Consider the following 10,727-nt stretch of genomic DNA (forward strand, 5'->3'; position numbering starts at 1 on the left):
TGCTCTTACCCACTGAGCCATCTCACCAGCCCCCTGCTTTGTTTTTATTTGCACCATTCCACCCCACCCCATCCACACAGTGCTGTCTGTTTCCTTGGAACTGGAACTGTTTCTTTTGATTCTTAGCCTCAAGTGTTACCTCTGTATAAAGTAGATTCCCCAAGAGCTCTGCCAATGCACTGCCTGTCACTGTAGACCATTTCCCCAGTGCTTCCTGATACTCAGCATCATCTGTCTGTTTCAAAGTGAGTTCATCTTTGTTGCCTGCTCTTCTAGCTATGTTTCATTTGTCTTTTTTTGCATGTTCTTTCACCTGTCCTACATACCTTTTGAGATATGGGATTTATCTGTTTTTCTTTCATAATTTCCTGTGACCCACACTTCCTGTTTATTCCTAAATGATAGCTTTAGTTCTTTCCTCTGAGACTTAATGTTTTCAATTTTCTCTACTCTGATGCTGTCAGTTCAGGTTTCCTATTGCTGCAGAGTGAATCCTATCTCCACATATGCCTTTTTAGTAATGTCCCAATCCTTATAGAATGACTCTATGTCTTTTAGACCCTCTTAAATTTTCATCACTCCGTGTTTACAGATCTGGTTCCAAAATGGCTTAATCAAATAATACCTTTTCATTTGTGTGGGGGGCGGGGGGAGGCGTAGCAATTATTTTCTCCATTTTTATTAATTAGCATTCTGAATAATTAAAAAAGAAATGCTTGCCACAATATTAGTGTATCTCCTACAACTGGCTGGTAGATTCTCTTACATAGCAGTAGATAAACTGTTGACAAACTCTCTGCCCCTGGACGTCTCCAGTTTTGTAGCACTGTCTTAAATTCACTCTGATCAGTCATTTGTCTCCACCATTCTAGTCACACCTATTTTGTCAAGTTTACCAGTTCACCTCCCCATAACCTGTGTGTGTGTGCGCGCGTGTGTGCGTGTGCATGTGTATGTGTGTGTGTGTGGTGTTTGGAAGTAATTTCAACTTACAGTACAGTCTGTTATGGCAGGCAAGTCGAGGCAGCAAGAGCTTGAAGCAGCTTACATATCACATACACAATCAGGAAACAGAGGGATGAATGTACAGGTAAGTAAAAGTTAACATAATCAAGATGATCCACCACAGGTGCACACCTAAAGGCCTGTCTCCCTGCTGATGCTAGGGCCTTTTAAGTCTGCATCACTAATCATCACAGAGGAAAAAGTGTCTGAAAGCTGCAAAACAATTAACTTGATTACACTAGTTTAATATTAGATAAAACTCTGCATAAGATTAAGGTTTTGTTTAATTTTTAATTTTGTAGATGCTCCTCCTCCAACATGGGAACAGCTAGAAAATGGACTGGTTGCTGTACGTACAGTAGTACATGGACTGGTTGATTATATCCAGAACCACAGCAAAAAAGGAGCAGATCAACAACAGGTAAGAGGTTACTATTTGAAATCTTCAGATAAGCAACTTTGGGTATACCTAAAAACTGGCCACTGTAGGTACAGATACAAAGCAAAAAAAAAAAAATGTTTTGACTATTTTAAGACTGACTATAGTGGCTGGAGAGAGGTTCCACGGTTAAGAGAACTGGCTGCTTTTTTGAGAGAACCCAGTTCAAGTCCCAGCACCAACATAGTGGTTCACAGCCTCCTGAAACTCCAGTTCCAAGGGAATCAGATGCCGTGTTCTGGCCTCTGGTAAAACACCCATCCTTATAAAAGATTTTTTTTAATTGCTTTGCTTTAAAAAAGTTTCTGACTATAGACACTGTAAGTTTGCATAGGTAGCAGTTAGTGTTTTAATTTTTCGTAATTTTATGTTACATTTCAGCTTGATAATGTCACTTTTTGATACCAATGTTGAATTACTAGTACTTTAAAAATATTTGTGGAGTTTTTTTTCTGTGTTAGTATTTTAAAGAATTTCACTAATAATATTTATTATACTATGTGCCAAACCATCTTTTAATTTAAAAAAAAGTATTGTTTTCGACTTATTTGTGTGTATGCATAGAGGTGAGAGGACAGCCTTGTAGGTCCTGGAGGCTTGGCAGCATCACCCACTAAACCATCTTGTTGACCCAAATTTTGTGGTTTTTCTTAGGAGCCAACTTTATGATATATGAACACTAACCAAATATTAGAAGAGTATACATTTCAAAAGTCTTTTTGGTTTTGTTTTTTGTGAGAGACAAGGTCTCACATAATCCTCTGGTAATCCCACTGAATGAGCATAAAGACCATTACCCAAATTCTTTGATCAAATTATGCAAGCATTATTTTCATTCCGACAGGACTAGCTTCCTAAATCATGGTTTGAGAAAATAGTATCAAACACAGGAAATTTTATTATTTGGGGTTTATATTAGCCCCAGAATTGCAAGGCTAGGGGGTTTTCAATGATTTTGAGTTATGTAGGAACTTGACAGAAAGAACATCTCATAGAGATCAAGGTCTAGGGTATTGAACTCCTGCTGAGAGTTTATGAGTCTATCTGTCTTGTCTAGAAGACACTGTTTTGCTCTGGTCCTCCCTGACCTCTGGCTTCTACAGTTTTTCTGCCAGACCTCTCATTCGTGATGAGAGTCTCTGAGCCTTTGTGAAAGTGTATGTGTGCATGTGACAGAGATGTCCTGTCTGTAACTGAGCATTCCACAGTCACCTGCACTGTGACCAACTGTGAGTTTCTGTGTTATCCCCTACCCAGTACCCTGAGAAACTTCTCTGATGTGGTCTATGTAGTGTGTGGGGGTGTTCTATCTGCATGTACATATATATCCTTGGTTTCTGTGGAGGCCAGAAGAAGGTGTCTTATTTACTGGAACTGGAGTTCTAGATGGTTGTAAGCTGTCAGATGGGTCCTGGGAATTGAGTCCAGGTCCTCTGGAAGAGCAGCCAGTGCTCTTAACCTTGAGCCCCTGTTAGAACTACTCTTAAATTTTAATTTTGGACCTGGAAAGGTCTCTCAGTAGGCAGAAGCTTTATGCAAGATAGGCATCCTCTGTTCAATCCTAGAACCTGGGTAAAAGTGTAAGGAAAGAACCAACTCCACAAAATTGTCCTCTGACACCCCTCAAACTAATAATGAATAATTAAAATTTAATTTTGAATTCTGATTTTCCCTCCTCAATAGTATTGCTCTGAGTAGTTTAGATAAATGTGTGAATTAGCTTAAATTCTTCTGTGCTGTAAGAATCCTAAATGGGAAACATAAAATTTACATTTATTACTGTTTGTTTTGTTTTACGTCTGATGTTTTGATCTTGGCCTTAGCCTCCACAGCATAGCAAATACAAAACATACATGTGTCGAGATATGAAACAAAGGGGAGGATGTCCTCGTGGTGCCAGCTGTACGTTTGCACATTCACAGGAAGAACTGGAAAAGTAAGTATGAAAACCATGAAACACAGACTTGGGAATAGGGAGTGATTTGTTGGCTTTAAGAAACACAGTAAGAGCGGCTGGTGATGGAGAGATGGCTCAGTGGGTAAGAGCACTGGCTGTTCTTCCAGAAATTCGAATTCAATTCCGAGCAAGTGCATGGTGGCTCACAACCATCTGAATTGGGATCTGATGCCCTCTTCTGGTGTGTCTAAAGACAGAAATAGCAATAGAGTACTTACATACATAAAATAAATCTTTAAAAAATGTATAAAAAGAATAATTGAATTCAACACTTAGGGAATATTTATGAAGTAGTACATTTCTTAGAAGTTTTTTTTTTAGTTTTCATTATATTGTTCTTATAAATGGGAAGCTATATTTTATCAACTAAATGTCAAAATGAGTTATTTCCACACACAAAAAAAGTTCTAGTTCTTTTTAACAATTTTAATTGCTTCTTACCAATTGTGTGATATATTTGTAGTTGAAACATTTGCTTTTCATACAGATTTCGTAAAATGAACAAACGTCTGGTTCCCAGAAGACCCCTGAGTGCCTCTTTGGGTCAACTTAATGAGGTGGGCCTGCCTTCAGCACCTATACTTTCCGATGAAAGTGCAGTGGACTTGTCCAACAGAAAACCTCCTGCACTCCCAAATGGAATTGTATCATCAGGGAGCACAGTGACACAACTGATTCCACGTGGGACAGACCCCAGCTTTGATTCTTCTCTGAAACCAGTAAAGCTAGACCACCTGAGCAGCAGTGCTCCGGGTTCCCCTCCTGACCTGTACGTCTTCAAGTTTCTTCCTTGTAAACTGAGTAGAGGGAAAGAAATTTGTTTCTAACCCCAGTGGTTCCTTGGTGTTATTGTTTGTTCTTCTGTTTTGAGTCAAAGTCTGTCCTTTAACTTATTACTTCATAGCCAATGATGACTTTGAACATCCGAGCCTCCTGTCTGGACCTCCAGGTACTGGAATGGCAGGCCAGCAGCACCATGCCCAGTTACGTTGTACTAGGGATTAAACCCACCAACTGAGCTATATCCTGGCCCAGAAAATAAAATATTTGCCTTTGTTTTATTGGCTTTTACTTACTTTTTCTGCACTAATGATTTTTTTAAAGGGAGATTGATTCCTTTAAATTTGTAGAAGAGATTGACATTCAAATATATCAATTTTCCAAGTACTGGCAGTCTTTTTATATGAAACATTTAATGTATATTAAAAGTATATTTTAGAGACTTTAAACTTGTCTTGTATAATTTTGCTCCCTTAGGCTGGAATCTGCCCCTAAGAGTATTTCTGCCTTACCTGTGAATCCACATCCTGTACCTCCAAGGGGACCAACAGATCTGCCTCCCATGCCTGTCACCAAACCAATTCAGATGGTACCTCGAGGTTCTCAGCTGTATCCAGCACAACAAGCAGATGTTTATTATCAGGATCCTCGAGGAAGTGCCCCAGCTTTTGAGACAGCACCTTATCAGCAGGGTAATGATCTTTCATTTATATTACTCATTTCCTTATTCTGCTATGAGTGATCATTTACATCGTGGTTTCCTTTAGATAAGAAAGTTTTTAATATTTGGAAAACTGAGGTTTTCATGATCAACTAAATTTCTTTGCCTGCTTAAAGTTGTATAATAAATGTATTTTAGCCACTCAAATGTATCATCTAGATAAAAAAGGATAAAGGCTAACCAAACTCTTTTTTTTTCAAGAATGAAAAAAAAAAAGTAGTGGATGCAAACTAAATTTACAGTATGATTTCCTTCCCTTTAATTATTGATATTGGCCTTGAAAAGGTGCTGCATACAAGTCTTTAGAGCAGTGGTTCTCAATCTGTTCATTGTGACCCCTCTAGAAAAGCTATTTCCAAAAATATTTACATTATGATTCGTGACAGTAGCAAATTAAATAATTATGAAGTAGCAACAAAAATAATGTTATGGTTGAGAGTCACCACAACATGAGGAACTAAGGGCTGCAGCATCAGGAAGGTTGAGAACCACTGCTTTAGAGGTTCTGTAGTATAGGGTCAGCTTAATAGTAAAGTGTGTGTGCTTTACATACCTTTGATCCCAGCACTCAGGAGGCAGAGGCAGAAGCCAGTCTGATCTATATAGTTCCAGGATAGCCAGGACAACTTAGTAAGACTCTGTCTTACAATCAAATAAAGCAAAGCAAAAGATTAAAGGGAATATTGATATTTATTTCAAACTAAAGTATTGAATCTCATCAGAATTAGAGGCTATTTTTGGTTTTTTGTTGTTGCTGTTGTTTGTTTTTAATGGTAATAGATTAAAGTATCTTTTATTTCCTTCCCCCCCTCCCCAGTACCTTTAGGTTACATATATCATCTCTGCATTCAAAAGTAGTTCATTTTTATTGTTTTGTTATTGCTTGTTTATTGGTTGGTTAGTTGGTTTTCTGAGACAGAGTTGCTTGCAGTATATATACCAGGCTTGCCTTGAACTCACTTGAGCTCAGACTTGAATGAAGATGATCCTCTGCCTCACCCTCCTGAGTGCCGAGATTGCAGACAGCCAGCATACAAATAGAGTTTGATTGCTATAACATGACTGATAGTGGTTATAACAGAATCTGACTTGATTTTTTTATCTCTTGAAAAAATATGTATGTTTTTGTTCAGGCAGCCAATGTCTAGCTTTATACTCTATGAGGAAGAGTTCAGTTACAAAAGCAGAGCTCTTCGTAGCTATATTAAGCATGAAAAGATTTAGTGGAAGAATGGGCTCTTTCCATGTTGTGGAAGCACTAGGGATGCAGACTTTAAGTCTTTAGGAACTGTGTCCTAGAAAAGCACTACTTTGCTAGATGTAGAGAGCAGAGATAAAACCTGCCTTAACTGGAGGTTTCTGGAAAATGTACTGCTAGAGCTCTTGTCTCAAGAACTCTAGAGCCAAAGAAGTCACTAGATGTATAGAGCAAAGTGCTGAGCGTTTCATGCAGTATACTTGAACACATTTCTAGCAGTGCCTCCCCTTACCACCTCCCATCCCTTTCTACACAAGGTGGAGGCTGAGTAGTATTGTTATTTCATTTTCTACATCAAGTTCAGTTTATGTTGCCCAGCTAATCTTGGGAGTGGGGCCTGCTCTGGTCAGCCTACACGGGGGTCACTTGAGTAAGAAAAATTGACTCTCCCTCTCCCAGCAGTTCTCAAATGCTAACAGTTTCTCAGCCAGTGGTAGGATTGCATGTTCCCCTTTCCTCCTCTATGCTAGGATATTTTTTTTCCTGACTGGAACTTGTGCATACTGTCATAAGAAAAGTGGATCTTTGGCATATCATATCTTCTAGCTCATAATAGTTTTGAAGTTGAAACTCTATAGTAGCAGGGCCTGGAAGAGTAGGTCTGTAATTCCAGCTGCTGGGGAACCTGAGGCAGGAGGATCTCAAGTTCTAGGCATGCCTGGGTTACAGGGTGAGTTCAAGGATAGTAGTCTTTAGAAGACCCTATCTCAAAATGAACTATTTAAAAGGGGACTAAGAATCTAGCCCAGTAGTGGAGTGCTTGTCTAGTATACATGCAATCTTGGATATGAAAATCCACAGATTTAAAACTAAAGTAAAACCTGAGTTTCAAGGATGCTTGTGAAATTTAATTTTTAATTTCCAGCAACTGCATTATATTAAAGATAAACTAGAAGAAAGGATCAATCTACTATTTTTGACTATATGTATATTGATCTTTTCCATTTATTTTCAATAATTATTTGTTAATTGGTAGAAAAAGAGGTTTTCCCGGGGATTGAATTTCAAGACCTCGCCAATTCCAAGCAAACACTGAGCTGCGCTCCGGGCCCTAAGGAAAATATTTGGTTTCTAATTGTCACAAAGATATTGTAACGATACAAGTAGTGCAAAAGTTTATCAAAAATAAGTAGATTATTAATACTTAAGTGTCTTAATGTTTTTGGGTTTGGTTTTTGGTTTCTTTGTGTATCCTGGCTGTTCTGGAACTTGCTATGTAGACTAGGCTTGCCTCAAACTCTGGTATTTACCTGGCTCTGCCTCCTGAGTGCTGGGATTAAAGATGTATGCCACCATCGCCCAGCTATGTTTTAATGTTTTAAAAGGAAAAAAAAAGCTTACATGGAAAAACAGATGAGCTCATTATTGTTTTGGGTTCTTCTTTTGTATTGTACAGGTATGTACTATACTCCACCACCATGTGTGTCCCGCTTTGTCCGACCTCCACCATCTGCTCCTGAACCTGGTCCTCCATACTTGGATCATTATTCACCCTACCTCCAAGATCGTGTCATAAACTCTCAGTATGGCACACAGCCACACCAGTACCCACCTATGTACCCAACTCACTACGATGGCCGCCGTGTATACCCTGCTCAGTCTTATCCAAGAGAGGAGATGTTCCGGGAAAGCCCTGTACCCATCGACATTCCATCTGCAGCAGTCCCGTCCTATGTACCTGAGTCCAGAGAGCGATACCAACAAGTAGAGGGTTACTACCCAGTGGCTCCTCATCCAGCTCAGAGCAGACCTTCATATCCCAGGGTATGCTGTATTTTTTTTTCTTACATAGATTTAATTTACTTTTTGTATATGTATGTGTAATTGGTGTGTGAGAGAGAACACAGGTACATGTGTACCACAGCATACTTAGGTCAGAGGAAAACTCCTAAGGATAAGTTTACTTTCCATGCTGCTAGCTGGGATCTTTCTTGTTGCTAATGCTCAGAATATTTCAGGCTAGCGTGTCTGTAAGCTTCCAGCATCTGTTTCTTCCTCCCATCCCATATCCATCCTGGGATTACATGTGTGCCCCATGGTTTCCAGAGTGCTGGGATTAAAGGCGTGCGCCTCCACTGCCCGGCTGTGCCATCTTCTTGGTCCTGAAATTTGAAGTTATTATTTTAAAAAACAAAAATATAAATCTAAACATTCTTCATTTGTGTACTAAGACTTGATCAGTTAGGAAATTTGGAAGATCTTGAGAGAGTTTAGGTTGACCTTTTTTTTATTCTCTTTAATATTTAATATTCTCTTTAATATTGATATTTCTAGATGTTATGATGGATATATATTTCTGCGCCTGAATTCTTTCTTTCTATCTGTCTGTCTGTCTGTCTATCTATCTATCTATCTATCTATCTATAAATAATATGGTTAATTAATGTGCTTTGGGATTCTTTGTCAATTTTAAATAATCTTCCAATTACCAGGATCCTCCTTATAGTCGGCTTCCTCCTCCCCAACCCCATCCTAGTCTGGATGAGTTACATCGAAGGCGGAAGGAAATAATGGCCCAGCTAGAGGAAAGAAAAGTCATCTCTCCACCTCCTTTTGCACCTTCACCAACATTGCCTCCTGCATTCCATCCAGAGGAAGTAAGCATTTTATTTTTAATCCTGCTTATTAGTTTACCATTATCACTTTTTGTAGCATGTTTAATAAATTATGAGAGCCAGGCAGTGGTAGCACACACCTTTAGTCCCAAGAAGCAGAGACAGGTAGATCTCTAAGTTTGAGGCCTGCCTGGTCTACAGAGTGAGTTCTAGAACAGCTAGGGCTACACAGTGAAACCCTGATTTGAAAAAAGAAAGGAAGGAAGGAAGGAAGGAAGGAAGGAAGGAAGGAAGGAAGGAAGGAAGGAAGGAAGGAAGGAAGGAAGGAAGGAAAGAAAAATCTGTTCCCAAGAAGATGTTTATCAAATTTCAAAATTATGAGACTATTTCCTGGTTTTCTCCGAGAGAGTCATTGTTTTATTACACATTTAGATTCATACGCCATTTAAAGTTGAGTTATTAAATGAACTGTTAGAATCAAAGTCCATTTTTCCTCTGCAGGGATAGCTCATTGGCCTTCTACCAAGTACTGATTTGAGCATCCTTTTTTCAGTGTCAGCTTTCCTATAACTGGTTAATTAGGGTGGGTGTGGTGACCTGTAATTCTAACGTAGTAGGATACTGAAGCAGAAGCTAGCCTTCACTGCATACAGAGACCCTGTCTGGAGAAAGTGATAGGCAACTGTGATTCTGAAATCTCTCGTTTCATTGGTCTATTTCTGTCTTTAGACTAGTACTGCATTTATTGATTTACTCATTCATTCATTCATTCATTCATTCTTTCTTTTTGTGTGTCTTGGGGGTGAGGGGTGGGCATATGTGGAGGTGAGAGGACGGCTGGTAGGATAGGAGTCAGTTGTTTGGTTTCAAGGATCCAAACTTAAGTTGTCAGATTGGCACAGCACATACTTCACTTGAGCTGTCTGACTGATCCCTCCTTTAATAGAATGGTCTACTTAAGTCGGACTCGTTGGTATAGGTTCTCCTAGTATTCAATTCAAAAATAAATTAACATGTTGGGAGCTGGGAGTTTAGTTCCTTAAATTTTTAAATAATTGAGACATAAATTAATACGTCTTTTTAATTTTGCAATGAAGAAACCAGTAGTGTGGTTTAAAAAAGGTAGGAAAGATACACAACTATGCGAAGATGGTAAAAGTTACAGGGAATGTTTGGTTTATATACCATAGTGCTCTAATTTTGAACATTACATTTATGTTTGTATAAAATAGTGCTAATAGATTTGTTTTGGTTTGGGGTTTTGTGAAACAGAATCTCATATTCTAGACTAGGTTTACCTTGAATTCACTCAAGCTGGCCTCAAATTCAGCGTTTCCTACCTTAGCCTTCCAAGTGCTTGGATTACAGGTGTGGACAACTATGCTCAGCAAAATATTGCTTATAGCTATCATGAATGTGTGTTGTCCTCATTTTTTTTCATTTCCGGCACTAATATTTTTCATTGGTTAGTTTTTCGAGGGATTTATCAGTTATATTTGTTTTTAATTAGACAGCCTGAGCTGAGACTGTAGATCAGTTGGAAGAGTAATTGGGTAGCATGCACAAATCTCTAAGTTCAATCAATAGTGCCTTGTAAATTGAGCAAGGAGGCAGGAGGATCAAAAGTTTTAGGTCATCCTTGGCTACATAATAAGTTTGAGGCCAACCTGGGATACATGAAACCTTGTCTCATACTTTATTCATTAGTTATACCTAATGAATCTAATTGGAGTATAGGTTTTGTTTTTCAAATCAAATAATATGTGTAAGAATATGCGTAACAGCTGGGCAATGGTGGCGCATGCCTTTAATTGCAGCACTTGGGAGGCAGAGGCAGGCGGATTTCTGAGTCCAAGGCCAGCCTGGTCTACACAGTGAGTACCAGGACAGCCAGGGCTATACAGAGAAACCCTGTCTCGAAAAACCAAAAAGAAAGAAAGAAAGAAAGAAAGAAAGAAAGAAAGAAAGAAAGAAAGAAAGAAAGAAAGAAAGAAAGAAAGAAAGAAGAAAGA

General features: G+C 38.8%; 1 protein-coding gene across 1 annotated transcript in view; it reads left to right on the forward strand.

Annotated features, from left to right (window-relative positions):
- The window catches only part of Rc3h1 (ring finger and CCCH-type domains 1), a 61,152-nt gene that overhangs the window by 41,137 nt on the left and 9,288 nt on the right, over window positions 1-10,727 (forward strand). The window contains exons 8-13 of the mRNA XM_021198107.2: window positions 1,308-1,426; window positions 3,268-3,380; window positions 3,889-4,170; window positions 4,659-4,873; window positions 7,557-7,924; window positions 8,593-8,757. Of these exons, the coding sequence (XP_021053766.1) occupies window positions 1,308-1,426; window positions 3,268-3,380; window positions 3,889-4,170; window positions 4,659-4,873; window positions 7,557-7,924; window positions 8,593-8,757 (1,262 nt within the window). The remainder of the gene's footprint in view (window positions 1-1,307; window positions 1,427-3,267; window positions 3,381-3,888; window positions 4,171-4,658; window positions 4,874-7,556; window positions 7,925-8,592; window positions 8,758-10,727) is intronic.

The sequence above is a fragment of the Mus pahari genome, chromosome 5 (assembly GCF_900095145.1).
Source record: "Mus pahari chromosome 5, PAHARI_EIJ_v1.1, whole genome shotgun sequence".
Lineage (NCBI taxonomy): Eukaryota > Metazoa > Chordata > Mammalia > Rodentia > Muridae > Mus > Mus pahari.